The 24,072-nt window shown below is 34.7% G+C and overlaps 1 protein-coding gene across 2 annotated transcripts; it reads right to left on the bottom strand.

Annotated features, from left to right (window-relative positions):
* Positions 1-490: 490 nt before the first annotated feature.
* Positions 491-24,072, bottom strand: DEPDC1 (DEP domain containing 1). Of its 2 annotated transcripts, XM_023209688.1 has the most exons (12): positions 23,840-24,072; positions 20,738-21,003; positions 15,767-15,923; positions 15,202-15,320; positions 14,651-14,781; positions 13,218-13,265; positions 10,236-10,376; positions 8,333-9,184; positions 7,728-7,900; positions 5,475-5,651; positions 4,122-4,307; positions 491-3,404 (listed from the first exon to the last, which is right to left on the bottom strand). In XM_023209688.1, the coding sequence occupies exons 1-12, from the start codon at positions 23,885-23,887 to the stop codon at positions 3,264-3,266; spliced, it is 2,439 nt and encodes an 812-aa protein (XP_023065456.1). In that variant the 5' UTR covers positions 23,888-24,072; the 3' UTR covers positions 491-3,263. The 2 variants fall into 2 exon arrangements, with proteins under 2 accessions (XP_023065456.1, XP_023065462.1); XM_023209694.2 differs by lacking the exon at positions 8,333-9,184 and having other exon boundaries at positions 23,840-23,970.

Genomic DNA, 24,072 nt, shown 5'->3' with positions numbered 1-24,072 from the left:
TCTTATAAATTCTGTTTCCTCAGTACACATTCTGAGAGGTTTTCAGATGACATAAAAACAACTAACATATATATTTCTCCCAGTTCTAAGAAAACAAAAAAATCCTTTATAAAACTTAATTCAGAGTAAATACATAATTCTGAGTTGCTGTACTTACTGTATTTAGAACTGTTACATTTATTTTGGTGAAACAATTTTTCTTTCAATTTAATATTAAAACTAGCTATCCTTCATTTCTTTCCCAGAAATACTTCAACAATAACACCACACACACACACACACACACACACACACACATACACACATGCATGCACACACACACATTTTCTCTCTCTCTCCACTTTCAAAATAAAAGGGTGGTATAACTCTTGGTGGTATAGATTACCAGGACATGAAATTCCATAACCATTTTTAATTTCACCAAAAATGAGGTAAAAAATATTACCACTGATAGGGTAGAAAATATATTGTGAAATACAAGAAAAGAAACTTGATAGCAAAAGAGTTTTAATCAGTAGAGACCTTAAAGTCAATACAAAGCAAGAGGAAAGGATATAAAAATTGAGCATGGGCTTGCTCAATTCAAGATTTAAATATATTGCCTTTCTTTCACTATAATCACAACTCAGGTAGATACTTTAATTCACATTTTATAGATGAGAAGATTCAGAGTTTAAGTTTCCCAAGGACAGAAAGATAAGTCAGTGGGAAATTCCATGTACATTCCATTACTAAATGCCACATAACTGTTTGGATAACGTGAGAAGAGTGGGTCATTATATGATACTAATTAGGGATGGTAGAGGCAGTAATTTCTGGGATAAGAAGTATAATTTACAGAATAACCAGACATCATTTGATCTGGTGAAACCTGTGCATTCCCACAATTAGACTTCATACTTTCTCTCTTTAAATGTGCAACATCTTTCCCATCCCCTCTTTACTTGTAGCAGTTGATTTTCTTATATCCTGAGAAAGCAACTACCACCAAATCTACCAGTCAACTCATCTATATTTGAACTTAAAAATCTTTCTGTTAGAATGGAATCTATCCATGCTCCAGCTTAGGCAAAGCTCTTCTGAAGATACCCATTCCTTCCTCATCAAATTTTCCCTCTCGACTAGATTAAAAAATTTCAACGAGTAGGCATAATCAGAAGCTTTGTCTCATAAGGAAAAGATAGTTATTAACTTATTAACTAAGACTCATCAATTGTTTGTAATTTTGTTTTGGTTCATGTCTGTCCAAAGCAACAGAAAGGACCACATTTTTGCTAAGATCTCTTCTAGTGCTATAATCCTAGGTGATTCTAGTAAAAGCTAATATTTATAGAGTGCTTATTCCATGTGAGACACTGTGCTAACACTTTATATGCATTATCCTACTTAATCCTCACAATCCTAAGAGAGGTACTATTATAATCTTCATTTTATAGATAACAAAACTGTGGCTTAGATAAATTAAATAACTTGCCTGAGTTTACCAGCTAGTTAATAGCACAGTAGGATTCAAACCTGACTGGCAGAGTTTATGTTATTAAAGTATTGTACCATGTATTTTGTAATCTCTATTGCATGTACATTAATGCAAATGAAAGTTTCCTGCCTTTATGATTTCTATATTTGTTTATAATACAAAAGCAAAATTATATTGTTATAAACCCCAAATAATTTTAATCTCAATTTGCAACATAATCCACATTTTACATATCTGTAAACAATAAAAGTTTTAGTATACAAATGCCTTAGAAAGAATTCAATTTGGTACAATAATTTTATAGCCAGGATAAAGTCATACTTATAATTTATAACTTTCTGTCCAGGTTTTTAATAAAAATCACTAATGGTAAATGGAACACTATCATTTTATAGAGAAATAGTATGAAATTACATTGAAAAATAAGAATAGTCATTAAACATTAAGATTTTATTACAACCCAGGCATGATATATTTCTTTACACTTAAGGAATACATATGAAACAATCTTAGAGTAAAAAATAGAAGGCAACTTGCTTTTTTGTACCAAGTCAATCAAACAGAAACCTGAATAATCTTGTTTTAAGATGAGAGTCATTTATACTTGGCAGGCATTTTCTTCCAATGAAAAAACAAAATCAATGTGCCATTATCTTGACCCTTATAAAAATGTTTATGAAAAGCATTTAGGCCATTGATTCTCACAGTTGGCTGAATATTGGAATCACCTAGATTAAAAAAATACTAATCCCTATACAACATCCCTGAAATTCAGATTTAATTAGTATAAGTTAGGCCCTGGGCATATAGACTGTTTTAAAACTCCTCGGGTGAGTCTAATGTGCTGTACCAGTTTGAAAACCACTAGCTTAAAGACCTGTTCCATCATCATAGAAGTCAGTCTTTAGCTGAATGATTCTATACACTCTGATTTCAGTGGGTAGTATTGTTATTTTAAGCATCTGATAGGTGTATCTCCCTTGATTAAAAAATAAATACCTTATGGAAGAGATTATATGTTTTATTTATCATTGTCTCCGCATATCTGGAACAATGAAAGGCACATAGCAGTTGCTAAATAAATATCTTTTGAATGAATATATGATTGCCTTATACATCTTTTATATCCCCATCTTCTAATAGATTATGAAAATGAGAATTCAAAATATACATATATATTGAACAAATGAATGACTGAAGCAGTTGGGGATAATATTTAAGGCAAAGTCAAATCTGATAAAATATACACATATTATAAAAATACATACATATATAAATAGATCAAAAGTAGAAAAAGAATATATAAGAGAGTGCAACATTTGGCAGCTGAGAATTATTTCATTGAGTTTTCAAATATTCTTCACATTCTTATACTTAGAAACAAAGAAGTAACCCCAAACAACTAATTCATTAGCTAATATTTCAGAACTTGCATGTATGCAGATAAATTTTCTTTTAAAAACAGAATTATAGTTTAATCCCTAACACAGCTCAGTTTCCAAAATTCAAGTAAATAAAATTTTAGCACACATCATGATAGCCTTATTGGATAGCTGTGTTAAAAACAAAAAGTATTTGGTGTCACCTATTGTTATGTGCTCTCAATTGAGACCTAGTTAGTTTACTAGGAGTTTCACATTGATAAACAACTATTTTGGCACTTCCTTACATAATGTGTTTATTTAGAAATACCTTATTAATGACAGACTTCCTTTTGAGTAGCTACATTCTCAGATATGGCTTCATTTATCAAAGTTCCACAAGTATTACATAATTTTTAATTCAGTTAGTATCTTAGACTACGGAACTTTGGTTTTCTTAAAATCAGCATAGGTTGCTTGATTGTAGGTTTGTCACCAAAAAGTGCTGCTTCACTCTCTGTGGTAGGAAATCTTTTCTGATATATCAAGGGATATTCCTTCTGAAACTTAAAAATGAGGTGAGAAATTAGAAGGTATTTAACATTATTTCCCCAGCTGAAGCAGTGCTCAACATTTTATAAGAATTCAGTGTCTTTCTCAAAGAAGTATTACAGAGATTAGTATCCTTCATTTTATCCTTGCCTTTCCCTCTCTCTTCTCATGTGAATACTATAAGATCTGTTAGATCTCATTAACATTAACATTTTAGGATTCTTTCTCTTCTGACGTTAATTCTCCCCCTAAATTCCAGATCTTCTTTCCCACTGGTGAAACCTATGAAGGGCATAGGTATCTAGTATTCATACTTCTTTGAGTGTCTCAGACTTAGAATTGGACGTGCCAAAATCATGTGGCTACTGGGCTTTCAGAGCTAAAAATTTTAAAACATAGCGGTAAGTCACTCAAAGATACATATCCATACCTTATAATTGTTTTCCCAGGCTAATCCAAGCTATAATTATACAAAATACTAGTGAAAAAGGAGAGTATATATTATTATTGTTGGTATTATTTCAAAATTCAGGATAAAGAGCAAAATCAGGTAGGTACTCACATGTTTTAGGTTAATGCACATATACAAGACATCATAATATATAGTCCATATACCTCAAACTTAAAATCTAAAATATTAAAATAAGAAAGTAGATTCTAAATGTTTTTAACAACCAGGAACAGCAGATTAGAAAATATTTACATAATTGAGAACTTGCTCATTCTCTTACCTGTTTTAGTTTTTTTCTTTTCTCTTTTGGAGGTAAACTCCTGTTTTTAATAATATTTTCTAAAAGTTCTGCAATTGCAGCTTGAGAGGTAGAAACTTTTTGCTCATCAAACTCTTGAGCACTAATCTGCTTACAGTATGAGTAAGTTGGCAAAGGAGCAAATAGTCCATCTCCAGGATTTTCAATCTATAGTGATCAAAATGATATAACTCTGTTAATTCATATTCTTATATGATAAAGTATTCTTTTGACAGGATCTAGCACCTATTAAGTTACCACCAATCAAACATTCAGCACATTAAAAAAACTATGCATTATGCAGTAGAGGTGTGTAAGTCAGTAGGTTCTAAACCCAGCTCCATAATCTACTTCGTCTGTAGCATTCAACAATGTATTTAACTTTTCTTGGTCTGTTTCTTCATCATTAAAATGGAAATTACATAAGAAAATGTATATAAAGGGCTCAGCACACAATAAGCATTAAATAAAGATAGGTGTTATAATTATTACCATTAATTATGGATTTTATTCTTTTAACTATAAAATAACAATCTAAGCATTATTCTAATTCATCTTAAGACTTTAATGTTCCGACAGTGCAGATAGTAGATGATCAGCATATTTACTGAAATGAAATATTTTTAGTTTTCATGTATTTTTTTTTTGAGGCCTAGGGACATAGGCAGAGCTTCTAGCATCTTCTGATAAGAGAAAGAAACTCTAGGAGATAGTTATAATTATAAGCCAGGGCAATATTAGGATGGTATGTATGGGAAAAACATAAACATGTGTTGGGCAGCCAAAGACAGAATACAGTAGATGTCTGTCATTTTGGCTGCTCAGTATTCCTTCTTTCCTTCTTTTAATAGTTCCTTTCCATTTTAACCCCTCTACCTTCACCTTTTGTGAAGAATAAATTCTCCTTTAATCTGTGTAGAACCACTCAGAGTAAGGCCCTGTCTCCATCCTACTCACTCTTAACAACCTAAACGATGCATATTTAACCTCAACTAGGCTAACAGTCTATATTCAGAGCTTTTAAAATTGGAGATGGAGGAATGACTCTTTTTCCTTCGAACTGCAAATGTAAGGCTCTAACTCATGAACTTCAACTAGCCACATTCCTCATCATGTGAAGGAGCCACTGTCAAACACAGGATCAACACAGAAATAAGAGATGGAGGGATGGAAAGAATCATACAGCTATTTGAGTCCCAGATTCTGTCTACATTCCTGACTTTTAGAGGTTGTTTACAGGAGCTGAAAAAGTCTCCCTTTTTGATTAAGCTACCAAGATGAGTTTGCCACTTGCAACTGACTACTGCAGAGAATTTTAAGACTCACAATACTTACATGTCCCTTTTTTAAGTAGTCAAGATGTTTTTCCACTGCAGTCTGTAAGTAAGAGGGTACTTGAAGAATTTCCTGATGATGATCCATTAAGAAAGAAACTAATCTTCCAGCAAGAAGCTCATCAAGATCCACTTCTTCAGCACAGCATAACACACATCGAGAAAAGGTATGTATCATCTAGAGAAATATTAAAAGATGTGCATTTCAAAAGCTAAGGTTGCATACAAACTAGAATATCAGTAATTTCCAGGTAGCATTATGTGAAGTATTGGGATAAAGTGATAAGCAGCCCTCAGTTTAAAAATGAGGACAATGATTTATACAGTTAGAAATGTAAGAATTTGATTATACTTAAATCCTTTTTAAAGTTTTTCCATGGCTGAGCATGGTGGCTCATGCCTGTAATCTAAGCACTTTGGGAGGCTGAAGTGAGAGGCTCACTTGAGATAAGGAGTTTGAAGCCAGCCTAGGCAACATAGTGAAACCCTGTACCTACAGAGAAATAAAAAACTAGCCAGGCATGATGGTACATGCCTGTTTCTTGAGCCCAGGAATTCCAGGCTGCAGTGAGCTGTGATCACACCACTGTACTCCAGCCTGGGTAACAGAGCAGATCCTGTGTAACCAGGAAAAAAAAAAAAAAAAAAAAAAAAGGTATATCCATAATGTAATTCCCAAGAATTATAAAAGGCTTTGGTTTTTCTACAATTTTGTCACAATTTTATCAGTAAACACCATAGGTTCTATTAATACCACATATATATGTTGCTTAAGCTTAAAGATGGTCAGAGAACAATAACTAATTACATTAAATGAACCCCACAAAAAAACAGAAAACAGGAGAATGTATAAAATATAGAACACTTATATTCATAAGTGGTTGCAAAGTTGATGCCACTTAGCTTTTGAAATGCTGGAAAATAGTTTTTAAAAACGCTTATTCTGTCAGTCTTTAGACAGCAATTTAAAACACACATTTTTCAATTCCATCTTATGGGATCTTCAAATCCTGGGATAAAATTAATTACTATCACTTATTACTCTCATTACTCTCACTTATATCTATGCAACCCTCTTAACTGTAACACACATACACACCTCATTCTAAAATACTTAGAAATCAGAATTCTGTTTTAAGTATTTCATACATAGTAGAAGATTAGCATATTTACAGAATTGATAGATTTTTAGTTTTATTCCTACACATCAGTCAGGGTTTTCTGTCTCCTTCCATGGCTCAGACCTCAGCCTTTTGCTCTTTCTCCACATTCTCAGCCTTGTAGAGCTCATCTACTCTCATAGCTTCAAGTACTATCCCTATGTAAAAGACCAAACAATTTGCCTTCTCCCCTGATCTTTCTTCACCTGGCTCATAATTCCAATATTCTGCTGGATAAATTTCACTTAGAGGTCCTATGACTTCAAATCCTAAAAGTGCAAAATCAAAATTATTGCCTTCCCAGTCATGTCTCTGAAAACGTCTTCCTCTATAAACTTCCTATGCTTTTTAATAGTGCTATAATTTCTCAAGAATAATTCCTCTTCTTTATATTAGGTCTGTCATTGTTAAAGAACTATCTTTAATAACAAGTGGAAGAAAGCATAACTCTAGATTCCTTGCTATAAAAGTATCTTGTCAATTGAAGTTGCATTTTGAGGAAGTGGTGACTTAAAAAAAAAAGAGAGAGAGAGATTAAAGATACTATTTCAAGAGTTCATTTGCAATCAATTATCTGCATACGAATGCCCTTGTCCTCATTTCACAAGGAGCCTAAGGCTGTTTGGCAATAGTGCTTCCCAACTTCTTGTCCACAATGACCTACTTTCCTATCACTATATTCTCTGAAACACTGACTTAAACTGTATTAAGTTCCATTAGTTCTCTACTTCCACAGTTACAGTCTCCTTAAGCTTTCAACAGTACCTACATTTCCTCTTCCTTATCCACCAAACAAAACTGGCACAAGGCAACATAACGTGTTCTGACTGGTCAATCACTATGAAGTGATTCAGGATGAATGAGCAGGCAAAGTCCTCAGTCAAGATTAACAGCAGCATGTGAAAGTATAACGAGTGTGCACAAAAGATTAATACACTAAAATTCTGCTCTTAGGAAAGGGTAAAGAGCCTTTCCAACCTAAGAATCTAGCACTTTAAGACTAAGACATCACTTGAGTAGTACTTTTACATAGTTTGGTTTTCTTATTTTGGTTTATGAATCAGATTTATTCTTTCTGTAAGAAATCAACTTACCAGTGATCTTGTACCCATTGTATCATGAAGTTTGGGCATATCAACATTTTGACTCATTCGGGAAATCATACGCATTAAAAGTTGCAGCTTTCTACGATTTGGTGGGGGAAGTAACAAACAACATAACTGTAGAGCATCGATGGCAACCCTCTCTAAATGAGGTTGCAGCAAACCTAGAATACAAAAATACCCCCCCAAAAAATCATCGATGACGCTAGTTTCTTTCATATTACCAGTATATACACCTATAGAAAGAAGGTAAAATAACATCTTAGTATTTCATTTCTTTTAACTATTTCTAGATATTACATTCCTCTAAAGCATGGTAAGATTCTCATTTTCTTTACAACTTATTTCTAAGTCTAAAAATTCTTCACTTATTACAAATAAAGTGACTTGGAATAAATGAAATTGCAAACAAGAAAATAAGTGCTTTAGGTAAATAGAATAAATCTTGGTTACATCATAGACAAAAGTCTTTTACAATAATTCCTCTTGGAGGAAAAAAATTAAGCAACTTCAAGGAATAAAAGCCAGGTAAGCAAAACACAGAGTTAGTAAACACTAAAAGTTAATATTGCATGCATTGAGAGCAACAGCCTTACTTTGTGTGCCAGTCAACATAGAAGAAGCTGGAAGTAAAGAATTTTCTGAAAGTTCTATTGTACTTTTGCAGAGTCTTTTATTGATTGTGGCACTAGACTCTCCGAGTTCACCTTCCATAGCTGTTTGCACACTTGTGCTGCCTTGTCCAACATTTGGTTTCATGATAATTTCAGCCACTGGTGTATTGATATAACTATTCCTTCTTGTACTACTTCTTAAAAGCAAACTCTGAGACCTACAAAGCTCTTTTGACTTGCATTTCCCATTACACAACTCCTCTTGGTCTTGAACAGTCAAAGTAGAGGTTCTCTTAAAACCAGCACTGAATGGCTTTTGAGTATTTTCCTCTGAATGAAGATTCAACAGGAATTCCTGTTTAGGTTTAGACTCTAAAAATAGTTTATTATTTTGTCCTTTTATGTTCAGAAAAGATTGATGAAAGACACTGGATGCCTCTTTACTTGAATTCCCTGACACATCTACAATTCCTTCCAAAGAACAGCACCTTGGTTTGTTGTTAGAGGCTAGATCATACATACTGCTTAACCCTATTAAATTGTGACAACTTCCTCCCATTATGTCATTAGCACTCACTCTTCTGTTTCTTAAATTAACTAGCTGCGTTTTCTTAGCACATCTTTCTTGAAATCCTGGATTGCTTATCTGTAGTCTCTCAGTAGAATCTGATTCTTCTTTGTTTTTTTCTCTATGAAGCAGACTGAGAAGAAGGCACTCAGTTGATTTGAAGGAATTCAAATGGTTTAAGTGAAGGAATTTTGAAGACTGTGGATCATCTTGGATTTTATGTATCCCACTGGATCTATCTGAAACTGTGACGTAGCCACAAACAACTACCAGGAAATGAAACAAAAATTAAGATGCAACTGTATGACAGTGGACAAAAATAAAACAAAAACAATAGTAAAGTTAAAAAATAAAGCATTACTACAGTGTATGTTGTTAGTATAGTATACATAGTAGTTGCTTAATTCAGAAGCCACTTAAATAGGACACATGCAACATTCGGTTACAAACGTGCAAGACAGATGAGTGGTTTTCCCACTTGTAATATAACTTTAAAAAATTATTTCAACAGCCTAATTAAATGGATTGAGCCAGAATATGTTTAAAAATATCTGTTCTCAGTCTGCAAGTACTAGAAACCTCATAAATATAAGACAATTGTGGTGTTATAAAATTCATATATTTGACCTTTGTCCTTAGTACCTGGTATGGAGCTCCTAAAATCCTTGGAATTTCCTGAATGATAAAGGTCTTTGGTTATTCATAACAAGCCTATTTCAACATATCTGAGTTCATGCTAAGGTAACTGAGGGCTGGCCATGATTGGAATTTTCATCACCAACTACAACCTTGTGGGAGGAGAAATGGGCTAGAGATTGAGTTCAACTGACAACAGTGACCAACCATTTGGTCAGTCATGCCTTGGTAATTAAACTTCAATTAAAACTCTAAAATATGCAGGCTGAGGGAGTTTCTAGGTTGGTCAAACACATGGATGTGCTGGGATCACGACATGACTAGAAAGGGTAGAGAAACTCTGTGCCACCCTCACCCTCATACCTTGTCCTGTGTAACTCTTCCATTTGGCTATTCTTGAGATCTAGCTTTTATAATAAACTAATAGTTATAGGTAAAGTGCTTTTCTGAGTTCTGTGAATCACTGTAGTGAATTATTGAATCTGGTAGGGGTTGAGGGAAGTCCCGAATTGGTAGTTGGCTGGGTGGAAGTATGAGTAACCCGGGGACCTTATTTCACTGAATTTTAAAATAATTTGTAGGCTGCCACCTTCATATTTACCTATGGTTTTAGATCTTCTAAATTATAAGAAATTTGAAACTTTAACAAAATGAACGAAAATCAGTAAAATCCATACATACCCAAAATGTTCACAAATAATTCGTAATATTCAAAAGTAAGTAGAGGTTCAGGGAGATCTAGAAAATAATCTGCGATTGTTCTGAATACATCTCGTTCAAATCCAACATAAGTTGGATTATTCATATCATTGCTTCTTGGCCCTAAGAAGTAGAAGGCAAAAGAAAAAGGGAAAGTATATTTTAATTTAAATACAATTTTTAAATACAAAAAGTATAAAATCTGTGTTTCATGAAGGAGTTATGTTTAACAACAAATTCTGCCACAGTTCAAAAATTTAAAGGGCATATCTCATTCTTCCTCATTATCTTTCCACTAGAAGCAGTCAATTGCTAGCATTTTGTTTTATTTTAACATTTGTATACCTGAAAAATCATACATAAAACAAAATTTTAATATCATTTTAAAAGCATTAGGGAAGCTTAGTTTACTAAGATTTTACTGTAATTCATTTTGTAAAGGAAAGAATATTTGGATAATACAAATAATTCCTTCAAATTGTCTTTTTGTAAATTTACATTTTCATGAATACATTTTGTCTGACATGAAACATAGCCTTAATGAATTTAAATAATATCTTTACACTGTTGTTTCTTAAGCTTGACACAACTATTGAAATAATCATACTTACTCATTTGTGTTTTCCTCAAAAATAAGATCTGATCTCATTTTATAGATAAGAAAACTGCGGCTAAGAGTACCTTGCCCAAGATGAAAAAGACTTTGGTAGTAAAGTTTGAATTAGAAGTTAGAGCAGTGTAAAATAAGAGCAAGGCCCAGGACTTTTAGCTCCAACAACACTTAAAGTGTGGTTCACGGATTATATCACAGAATCATCCAATGTGCCTATTAAAAATACAGACTCCTCTACCGAGACCAGAATCCATGAAGGTGGGGCCAGAAATTTACTGACCTAGAAATGTTTGCTTCTGGTTCACTAACTGAGTGGTTTCCAAACACTAACCTGAGAACCTTCACTATAATCATCTTCTGGGGGCATTTTTTTTTTTTTTTTTTTTTTTAAAGATTCCTGACCTACTAAATCAACCACTTCAGAATCTCTGGAGAGTCTCTTTAGTGACTGTGGTGTGCATCCCGGGTTTAGAGCCATTATACTATCTTCCAAGTTAAAATGTTTCTCTTCCCAAGTCCAAATACTATTTCTTACTTCCCTGTTTCCAAACTTTTGTATGGACATACAAATGTGAGAACACACTAAAAAGAATTAAAGAAAACAATTCCCACTCTTAACAATAGAGCAAAATAGATATTTTTTTAAGGACATAAGAAATAGTATGTGGAATAAAAGATTTGATAATCATTAGAAAGTTCTCTAAGACAGAAAATACATGTTTACAGGAATTAAAAATATTAAAAATATAGAATTTGTAGAGAATCTAGGTTTGAGCTCTAGCTCCTTTGCACTAAAAGAAGATACTCTAAGCTTTGGTTTTCTCTGTTGGAAAAATTGGGATGGTATACTGATTACTAATTCCTACATCTCATAGAATTACTCTAGGGGATCCAGTAACAAGTAAAGTAAGTCTTAACTGTGTCTCTAGCTAAATACATTGTTGCTAATTTGGAATCCAGTAAGTTATATAATTGGTATCGTTTAGGTGTTACATAGACTGGAAAGAGAAGGAAGACAGGCTCCCTAAAGACCGGATGTCAGAGAAATCCCTGTCAGTATGCCTATCTGAATTCCTAACTGTGAGCAAAGGAAAGAAAGAGAAGAATACTTAACTATACTTGGAAAGTAGAAAGACAAATTCAAGTCTTAAGTTCATAATAAAGATTTTTATCTTAATTTGACAAATAAACTGTTTCTGTAAATGTATTTACTTTATTGATATTTATTCAATGTCATTTTATCATATTGACACCCAGTGGACAACAAAGGAATATGAAGTTACCCTGAACGTTAATAAATCCCTATTAGCATTTTAGAAAATGCTAATTTTACATGAACTAGAAAATTATATTTGTAACTAAAACATAATTTAGTTTTTGATGATTTAGCTTATACCTTTGTACATTTAAAAAATTAACTTTGAAAGCAATTAGGATTTTGTACTCATACTAGGGTTTTATGTTACAAAAATCAATTATCAATGATCATGATGAAAAAGCTATTAATTAAATGCTAAAAAAATTTCTGGATTAGTGACTGATAAGGTTTGGATCTGTTCTCACCCAAATCTCATGCCAAATTGGTAATCCCCAGTATTGCAGGTGGGGCCTGGTGGGAGGTGATTGAATCATGGGGGTGTATTTCCCTTTTGGTGCTGTTCTTGTGATACCGAGTGAGTTATCACAAGATCTGGTTGCTTAAAAGTGTGTACCACCTCCGCACACAACCTTCCTCCTGTTCCAGCCACGTGAGACGTGCCTGCTTCTCCTCCGCCTTCTGCCATAACTGTAAGTTGTAAGTTTCCTAAGGCCTCCTCAGCCATGTTTCCTATAAAGCCTGTGGAACCATGAGCCAATTAAACCTCTATTCTTTATAAATGACCCTGTCTCAGGCATTTCTTTATAGTAGCACGAGAACAAACTAATACAATAACAGATAATCTTTTTTTATAACATAAAGTCACATTAATATATCTAGTATTCTATGCTTCTACACTATAGAAATCCCATTGAGTTCAAGCCATTTGAACTCTGTGCCTTATTCATTCAATTAGTGTGGATTTCACTTAAAAAATCCTTTGAGATCCTCTAGGCTATGACTTTATAATTTATGTGAACTAAACCATAAATAATATGCTTGAATTAAAAAACCACCTTCTTTCTAAACAGAAAAAGTTAAGGGCTCCATAATGTAATAAATTCCACTAGACTTTGATTTATATGTCAAGATAAATGATATACTTTAATTTTATCAGGACTTTAATAAATTATTTTAAAAATTTCCTTGGTTCGTGTTAAATACTATCAATATAAAACACACACACACACACACACACACATATTTAACTTACAATTTGCTAGGCACTTCATGGCAGATAATACCCAGTGAGGGAGGTCATCTACACAAAAAGAAAAATATTACTAAGTAAACCATACAATTTTTATGACAGTATATTTCAAAATATCATGCTTATGTGCAATTAAATGTATCTATACACATACACATACATGTTACATTTGTATATGTGTGTATTACCAGGATTAAAAAGTATTATATGTGTAATAAGACACAGGATCAAGTCAATATTTTAAAATAGAAAAAGTCTGAAAAAAATTATAGAGATTCTGAGTTTGGTCCATATTACATATAACAATTAAATACTGCCAAATTGAGGATTAATTATTTTGAGGGAGTGTTTAGATATAAATTTCACATTCATTTTTATCTACTACCACTACCTTTTCTTCATCCCTGTTTCTATTCTGCCTATTGCTATGCTATTTGAATATTAATGATTTGGGTGAGACCTATGATTGAAATGAACTGTATCTCATTATTATGCTCCTTTTATAGTGAAGTTTGCTTAAAATCTTTCAAGTGCTACTGAATAAAATATGTTCCGTAGAAATCTAGCACTTTTTTTTACACAGGGTTACAAAGAATAGAAATCTTAAATGAGGGCATATACTGTTAACCATGTTATTTTAGGTAATGGAAGAAGGGACGGGTCTACAGCCACATGCGTAAGTCACATAGCAAACTCATCAGTTTTAACATTTACCTTTTGCTCCTATAATTAAAAACTCAAAGTTATTGCCCATAAAAAGAAAACCAAAGTAATATATGTCAGTTAATTCCACAGCCAGAAACTTAGCACAAAAACATTAGCTACAATTTTGAGAGATTTATTGATATCTTTCTCATAATCTAAGTTTTCTAATACATCTATCTAGCTTGAATCATTTCCCTGATTTTGTATCTAAATCTGAAATCAATCAACTATATAAATATATAAAACAAAAAAGCCAGTCCCTTTAGAATCCTCATCTTTAAAGTCTGAGCTTATTTTGTTGTGTTATTACAGTTTTGTATATATGTTTGACTCCTGTTAATTTGTACATAACTACTCATGTAAGCCTCATGAGCGTATGGACCATTTCTATCTTATCATTAAACTTTAGCACAATGTCTGACATGTTGGAGGCCCTCAACAAAAATGTGCTTAATCAAAACTTTTCTTATACTTGTATACCTTTTGGATGCTTAACTTTGTCATTTTTTTAATACCATGCATAAATCTATCTTAGCAAATAAAATATTTCTTATAATAGCATGAGTAATACTCACTTAAAAATTACTCCACTGTTATTACTAAAGCACTTATGATAGCCCCTCTGATGCTCCACGAAAGTATTCTACTTTCAACATTTGGGTCTCTCTTTACACCACTTGCAACCTTGTTGGCAAGTTTTTAAAAGTTCCAATTATTTTATTAATACCAACCTGATTTGTTTTGTAGTATAACTACTCCATGTTTACTTGTATTAGCCATGTTGTACATTATATATTTGGGAATTACTTGTTTTGGATTTATGACTTCTTCTAGGGATGGCACACCTAAAATGGTTTGCAGGCTAAATAGAAGAAAGAATATTAACTTTTTTTCTGCGTAAATAGGATAGATTATACATATGAATGAATATGACTAGTAAACAAAGCCATCAGAATATTTTATTTTTCTTAACCAAATTTCTAAGACTTATATTTAGTATCCCCTTTCAAATGTTTTTATCTCAATAATCTTAAAAGGATTCCAATATATATCCCAAACTATGGCCACAATGTTCATTCAAAGAAAAGCTGAATCATACCAAAGCACTCAATTTCTACTCTCTTAAGCTATAACAAGAGTGTTTATTTAAAAACACATATACAGGTTGCATTCTAACCTTTGATAATTAATCTGTTCTGATTCATTTGCATATTTTGATGAAAATGTCAAAATAATAATCAGAACACTTCAGGAACTTCATTAAAGCTTAATTTTATCTTACTAGATCAGAATAACATATCTCCAAACTTCTTCAACATTTTCCTGGCTTAGTTCTCTATTATCAGCTGCATTTTCTTGATCTTCTTTGATTATTTCATGCTTCATTTTCTCGGCATTTTCCTGAAAAAAGGATTATTTTGGTTTAATCTGGTATGCTCAAATTTTTAAATACTGAAAGCAACAATAATTCTATTACTATCAGTCCATTGTGGAGCTATAAAGTATCTCCTGAAGAAACAATGTAACACGGTAATGGGGTCTTTAATTTTGCAGTTGTCCCTAGCACCCTCAAATCCATTTAAACCAAAACACACTTAAATTATATAACTGTTGTTTTCAATTATGTCTCACTACCATTTTTATTATTCTTTCTATGGAACACAAACAATTTTATGCACACATTTTCAGAATGTAATGTTGGTTAGAAGGTTTCAGTTCTGGATTTAAATCCAGAGACTCCGTCTCAAAAAAAAAAAAAAAAAAAAAAATCATTTACTTTTAATGATTCTATTATTGAGTACACCATAATTATATTTAAACTAGTAATTAGTAAAAGGATGTGTTACCTGAGATAAATGTAATCCATGCTTTTTAGGAGTTCTACGAGATAAGTTTCGTAATTTAAAAATACTATCTTTATCTTTGGAAAAGTTCTCTATGTTGTTTTTTCGCAACTCTGGATGCCTTCGTGGTGGAGTTTTAAGTGGCGAAGCTGCAGGAAATCTGGTTTAAAAATAATAAGAATTAAATAAGGTGAGATTAGAAACAAACTTTTAGAGTCTATTTATTTTAAAATTCACATAAAGAGCCTGATTTATTAATCCTACCAAGTAATAAAGATTCTAGACAAATAAATTTTCTCATTAAATCTTTAAAAAAATAGGTTTCTTCTTTCTTTAGTATATTGTGTATATTTTAACTTTATTTCTGGATAATTCAGGGTTATTACTAGGGTCAATTCTGGTAGAGGGGTATTGCTTACAGAAAAAAATGCCTCTAGAATGCTACATTTTCTAAATTTCTTTGATGAGTTATCTAGTTTGTATATTCCCCCTTTTGTTTGTGCTTGTCCTACATTCTGGAACTTAGTTTCTGTTGCTTCTTTGATTGTAATATTTTGGCCTCCTTTTATTTTAATATAAAATATTTCAAAGATACAATAAAACAATACCCACGTATGTAACTGGCAACCAATGTAATTGTTGACATTTTGCGACTTCTCCTTTATTATTTATTTTAACTTTTATTTTAAGTTTAGGGGTACATGTGCAGGTTTCTTACATAGGTAAACTTGTGTTGTGGAGGTTTGTTGTACAGATTATTTCATCACCCAAGTATTAAGTCGAGTACCCATTAGTCATTTTTCCTGATCCTATCCCTCCTCATACCTTCCATCGTCCAGTAGGCCCCAGTGTCTATTGTTCCCCTCTATGTGTCCATGTGTTCTCATCAGTTAGCTCCCACTTGTGAGAGCATGTGGTATTTAGTTTTCTGTTCCTTAGTTAGTTTGCCTCCACCTCCATCTATGTTCCTGCAAAGTACATCATCTCATTCTTTTTTATGGCTGCATAGTATTCCATGGTGTATATGTATACATTTTTTTTTATCCAGTATGCCACTGATGGGCATTCAGGTTGATTCTTTGTCTTTGCTATTGTGAATAGTTCTGCACTGAACATACGTGTACATGTGTCTTCATGACAGAATGATTTATATTCCTTTGGGTATATACCTAGTAATGGGATTGCTAGGTTAAATGGTAGTTCTGGTTTTAGGATTTTAATGAACCACTATACTGTCGTCCACAATTCATATGGAACCAAAAAAAGAGCCCAAATAGCCAAGGCTATCCGAAGGAAAAAGAGCAAAGCTGGAAGCATCATGCTCCCAGACTTCAAATCATACTATAGGGCTGCAGTAAGCAAAACAAAATGGTACTGGTGTAAAAACTAACACATAGACTAATGAAACACAATAGAGAGCCCGGAAATAAGACCATGCACCTACAACCATCCGATCTTCAGCAAAGCTGACAAAAACAAGCAATGGGGGAAACGATTTCCTATTTAACAAATGGTGCTGGGATAACTGGTTAGTCACATGCAGAAGATTGAAATCGGACCCCTTCCTTACACCGCATACAAAAATGAACTCAAGATGGATTAAAGACTTAAGTGTAAAACCCAAAACTATAAAAAACCTGGAAGAAAACCTAGGCAATCTCATTCTGGACACTGGAATGGGCAAAGATTTCATGATGAAGATGCCAAAAGCAACTGCAACAAAAGGAAAAACTGACAGATGGGATGTAATTAAATGAAAGAGCTACACAGAAAAAGAAACTATCAATGGAGTCAACAAACAACCTATGGAATGGGAGAAAATGTTTGCAAACTATGAATCTGACAAAGCTCTAGTATCCAGCATTTACAAGGAACTTAAACAAATTTACAAACAACTCCATTGAAAAGGGGGCAAAGGACAAGAACTGACACTTTTCAAAAGAAGACATATATGCGGCCAACAAGCATATGAAAAAAGTTCAATATTACTGATTATTGGAGAAATGTAAATCAAAACCATAATGAGATACCATCTCACACCAGTCAGAATGGCTACTATTAAAAAATAAAAAAATAACAGGTGCTGGCAAGGTTGCAGACAAAATGAAATGTTTATACACTGTTGGTGGGCGTGTAACTCCTTTTTCTCAAAAAATGAAATTCTTTGCTCACTCATATCCCCCCTCTTCCTAAGGGAGAGTAAAATATAAACTTATAGTTTCATAAAATAAGCCTATAGTTGTATTTCTTTTTCATGCTTTTATACTTTTAATAAATGTATATAAACAATATGTGGTTTGGTGTTTTTTCACTTTATTGTATCTTTTACATCTTTTTTTTTTCTTCTCTGTCACCCAGTATGGAGTGCAGTAGTGTGATTATGGCTGACTACAGTCTCAATCTCTCGGGCTCAGCCTCCCAGACAGATCAAGCAGATGAGTCAACAGGCACCAGGCACGTGCCACCATGCCTAATTTTTTTTTTTTTTTTTTTTTTTTTTAGAGACAAGGTCTCCCTATGTTGTCCAGACTGGTCTCGAATCCCTGGATTCAAGTGACACTCCTGCCTCAGCCTCCAAAAGTGCTGGGATTACAGGCGTGAGCCACCCTGCCTGGCCTCATACATCAAATTTATTCAAAAAGTTTGTAGTGATCTCAAAAGTTTGAAGACCTCAGAAGTGTGACCTTGGTCTTCAAAATTCTCTTAGACTTTTACCAAGTGAGTTTTAGAATCTGCTTATCAAGTTCCACAAAGAAACTATATTGAAGTTTTGAATGAAAATGCGCTGAATTTCTATTTCATTTTGGGAGGAATTGACTTGTATATACATGATACTAAGTATTTTCATTCATGAACAGGGTATCTTTCTCCATTTATTCTATTTAATACAATTTAATACTTTTCTCCAATAAGGCCTTACACATTTTTGGTAAACTTTATTTTTACATACTTTATAGTTTTGTTACCATCTTTGTAAAAAGACTAGGAGAGGCCAGGCGTGGTGGCTCATGCCTGTAATCCCGGCACTTTGGAAGGCCAAGGTGGGTGGATTGCTTGAGGTCAGGAGTTTGAGACCAGCCTGGGAAACACAGTGAAACCCCATGTTCACAAAAAGTGCAAAAATTAGCTGGGTGTGGTGGTGTGCGCCTGTAGTCCCCGCTACTTGGGAGGCTGAAGTGGGAGGATTGCTTGAGCCCGCGAGGCAGAAAAGGCTAGGGGCAGAGAGACTAGTTGAGGATTTATGCAGAAATCCAAGTAAAACATAAACAAAACAAATAAAGAGAAATCCAGGTAAGAATTATAGCCTAACAAAAAGAAGATTCATCTTGGAGAGAGATGTGCACAGATCAGAGAACTACTTAGGCAGCACAGTAGACTAAATCATATTTAAAGGAGAAGAAAGGGAAAGAATCAAGGCAACTAGAGGGAAGGCAATGCCATTTATTCAGATAGGAAACCTAAGAAGACAAAATTTAGGTTAGGGAGTGATAGTCATTTTTCTATATGGTATATTTGAAGTGCCTTTCCAGGAGGCAGTTGAAAAAAATGGGCCGAAGGCTCAGGAGAGATATTTCAGGAGAGGCCTGAAAGTCTTAAGAAAAGTAGGTGAAGACATGGCATGAGATTGCCTAGGGAGAAGATGAAGTAAGGACAAGGGCAGGAACTTGAAGATGGGTGAGTTAAAGGATGAGCAGCAGTAAAGGAGCCCACAAAGATAACTGAGCAGTAGTTAAGATAGGAAAGATTTGTAGAGTGCTATACAAAACGGATTATTCATATGATTGTTATTGTAGTTTACTTGTACGACATAAACCATTTTTGGTACATAGGGAACAATAAATTCTTAGACATTTCATGTGAAAAGTACCTAATGTTGTAGAAAAAAAAAAAGCATGGACATTAGATTCCACAGGCCTACTTTAATGGCTATATAACAAAGAACCGTAGGTCATAAGAGAAGAAGCAATTATGCTGACCTGTAGGAGTCAGAAAAGCTCCACAGAAGAGGTTATATATAAAAGAGCTGAGATTAAAATAAATGTATGTTTACTAGCCTGACAAATGTGTACAGTGTCTCACAGTGGAAAAACATTTCAGGCAGACAGAACAAGATTTGTTGAAGCATGGTCTCAGTTTCCCCATCTGTTAAAAGGGGTTAATACCTACCCTGCTTGGCTACTATAGCAATTAAGTAAGAACACATATGTAAATCATCAAACAGAGTTTCTGTTATATCTTAACTGCTTAATAAATATTCTCTTTAACCTGTGGTATACTTCTTCTGTTATCATTGTTATTTTTTGAGAGAGTCTTGCTCTGTTGCCCAAGCTGCAGTGCAGTGGTGCAATCTCAATTCACTGCAACCTCTACCTCCCAGGCTCAAGCACTTCTCGTGCCTCAGTCGCAGGTATGCACCACCAACCACACCCAACTCATTTTTTGTATTTTTAGTAGAGACGGGGTTTCACCACACTAGTCAGGCTGGTCTCAACTCCTAGCCTCAAGTTGATCTGCACACCTCAGCCTCCCAAAGTGCTGGGATTATAGGCATAAGCCACCTCACCTGGCCCTGCTATTTGTTATGTAAGATTTGCTATTATTCTATTACACGTATTCTTAAATTAAATGTTTGAAGGGAAGGATCTGTGAACTTATAAATCTAGAAACTATGCAACTAAGGTCAGTAATATGTCCTTAACATGTTATAAAGTGTTCAGAATACGCAGAAGTGATATCTCACTATTTCCCTTCCAATTCCCTACTTTATTATATATGCTAACACTTAAAAACTTTAAATTTTGTAGCAATTAAGTTTCACATTACAATTGTTCTAAATGATTTTAATTGAACTGAGAGCATTAATAGTTTTCCAAAGAAATATTACTTCTTTGAAGAAGCTGCTGTTATAGTAAAAGTGTAAGTAGAGATAAGACTACAGTAATTCAGTTTTACAGTTACATATCTGTTCATTACCTGAAGAGCTGGTTGTTATCATCAACATTTTCTGATCCCCACCTCCCTTTGATATCTTCAATTATATGATTCTTAAGAAATTTCCTCAACAGTTGGAGAGTCTGTTGCCTTGTAACTTCAGGACCAAAATTGCTATTATTTCTTAATAGGTCATAAAGCCAATCCACTGCTTCTCCTGCTGTGAAACAATTACCATATTTTTTAAAGTGCTGTCTGTGTTTTCTTAGAGGCATTCCTGCTCGAAAAGATGTGGTAACTTCATTCCACTGTAAAAAGAAGGAAAATATTTTTAAAAATTTGAAGAAAAATTAAATCTCATATTGATTTGAAGTACATTAGGTAAAGATAATTCTTTAATTCACATCTGATTACATCATAAAAATTCTTGAAGAATCATTCATCTTATTTGTGCCATATAAAATTTTATATCTGGCCGGGCACGGTGGCTCACCAGAAGTCAGGAGTTCGAGACCAGCCTGACCAACATGGTGAAAACCCATCTCTACTAAAAATACAAAATTAGCCGGGCATGGTGGCGCATGCCTAAAGTTCCAGCTACTCGGGGGGCTGAGGCAGGAGAATCGCTTGAACCTGGGAGGCGAAGGTTGCAGTGAGCTGAGATTGCAGCATTGCACTCCAGCCTGGGCAACAAGAGCAAAACTCAGTCTAAAAAAAAAAAAAAAGAAAGTACATCTTACACTGCTTTCTTTTTATTAATTCTAGTGCTATAGTAATATTTTTATGTAATAGTTTTTTTATTAGAAGCATTTCATTGGCTTATCAGCTTGTTTAAGAAACCTAGATTAAGGAAGAACTACAATCAATATAGAAAACATTCATCCTTGTTTTTTACCTCAATTAATATTAATGTTGGTAGCACTGTGCTTCACAATCATCTCACTTTAATTATCACAATTCTATGAAAAGGTACTATTAATTTCTCATTTTTCACATAAGGAAAATAAAGCAGAGAGATTAATAAAATGACCAAGGTCACAGAGGTAGGTGATGAATGTAGGCATTCAAATCCAGGTGTGATTGACTTTAGAACCTGTACTCTCAACTACTGTGCTGGCCAAACAAAGCTTATGGCAGGCAAAGTATCTTTAACATGAAAAATGGCTTATGTATTTACTATAGCATCTCTTTTGTGAAGATTCCTGTAATGAACATAGAACAGATGGGATAAATTAAGTAAGTTGAAAGCCCATTGCATGTTTAATGACCCTGTGACATGTCCATTTTGCAAAGATATTGATAGTTTTTTTTTTTTTTTTTATTTTTTATTTTTTATTATACTTTAAGTTCTAGGGTACATGTGCATAACGTGCAGGTTACATATGTATACATGTGCCATGTTGGTGTGCTGCACCCATCAACTCGTCAGCACCCATCAATTCATCATTTAAAGATATTGATAGTTTTTAAACTGTCCTCAAATCAACCAGACCTCTACAGTTATGACCGCTCTAACGGTGAAGCATGCAGGTGATGCTGGTATAGAATAAACACATCACTTTTTAATAGAAAAATCCTACCTTAGCGGTCAAATCTAATTTGCAACCCATTATGCCACTACTAGCTATGTTACTGCTTTTCTAACCTATGTGGCCCCGATACCACAAGACAGAATTTAAGGGCTGAAAACTTGATGATTATATTGTTTTCTTTCCACACTTTCCCACTGTATATATTTATTTATCCAAGAAACTGATATTGAGCTGCTCACTCTGTACTGGCCTGAGGATACAGTAATAAAAATGACAGAAAGGGTCTCTGTACTAAGGGAGATTACAGAATGGCTTTCCTGAGATGTAGTACAGGGGAATGGTTTTAAGAACAGGTTCTGGAGTTAAGACTAGTAGGGTTAGTTTCCCAGTTCTAGCTCTGCCACTATTGTTTATGACATTTTGGGCCTATCTTCAATCTCTATGCCTCAATCTCCTTAACCACAAAACAGGGACAAAAGGACCTAACGAATGGGCTTATTGGAATGATAAAATGATGTAATATATGTGAAGTACTAGTAAGCATTCAGTGCATGTTTTCTTTTTCAGCGTGTTTATACTACTTTCATCTCATGGGTTTTTAAATTATGTGGCAGGACTACCCGATTGAGGTTCCTTCCTCTCCTAGATTCTACCCTTCATATTGATAAATATGGCCAATAACTTCCTAAGTAGCAGAATCCATGTGAGACTGCCATACCAGTAAGATCTGAATTCTACCTCTGCCATTTTCTGTTGATATGACTTTAGAAGGCATGTAACGTCTGTGAGCCTCAGTGTGCACACTGGTAAAGTAGGGCTAATAATACATGCTCGCCTGAAGGGCATTCCTGAGAGGAAAGTGCTTGTTATTCTGCAGATCACAACACACTTTCAAAAACAGCATCCTCCTGGGAAACCCCTTAAGGCGAGCATGTATTAGTAACCTTTACCAGTGTGGAAACAGGCTCGCAGAAGGTAGGGGACTCACCTGACGTCACATAACCAGTACCACAGTATCCTATAGAACCGAAGACCCAACTGCACGAAACGCGTTAGGAGTGCTATACATGCAAATTCAGGAGCCAGCAGCAGTGGTTACTGATGGGTACTCAGAAATACCGTTTTGAAATAGGCAGCTGTTATCCTAGTGCTATTCGGCCGGTACATCCTGCTTTAAATTCCATGGGTTCAATAAACAAAATTGTCACATTCGGGCTTGCCCACAACCTAACCCTACAAAGCTTTGGAGCTCATTCCCAATTGCTCCCTAATTGTGAGGCGGGTAGAAAATCAGGCGAGGTGAGCGGCTAAATCGGAATATTCTAAGACGCCCCCAGGGCACAGGAGTTGCTCCTCAAAGCGAGTCTGGTGCAGCATACGCGCGGCGCTTCCTTTCGGACCTGAGACCCAGATCCTCAAAACAGAGCGAGCGGTGAGTTTGGCAAGGATCCCATACCCGTTACTTCTCCTCGCCAGCGTTTTCACTGAACCTAGGGCTCCTGGGACTCATCCCTCCGACCGAGGTAAAACTGCGAACGGTCGAGGTGAAACTGCGAACAGTGGTGACTGCCGTCAGCCCGCTGACCGGTCCCGTCTATCCGAGCTGTCTTACCAGCTTGGTGGCCCGATAAGGCCCGGGAGGCACACCCCGACTCTCCATAGGTCTGTCAGCGCCTGGTGGCGTCCATGGCGGCGAAGGCGACACTCAGGCCCAGCGGCCCGGGTAGTGGCGAGTCTCGGCACAACCGTTGGCCCCGCCGCCGATTTGAATAGCATAGAGGGCTGCGCGGATTGGCCGCGCCGCGGGTCACGTGATGCCGCAGCCAGCCTCAGGACTGAGTCGGC

The sequence above is a fragment of the Piliocolobus tephrosceles genome, chromosome 1 (assembly GCF_002776525.5).
Source record: "Piliocolobus tephrosceles isolate RC106 chromosome 1, ASM277652v3, whole genome shotgun sequence".
Taxonomy (NCBI): Eukaryota; Metazoa; Chordata; class Mammalia; order Primates; family Cercopithecidae; genus Piliocolobus; species Piliocolobus tephrosceles.
This window is presented reverse-complemented; position numbering and strand designations above follow the sequence as displayed.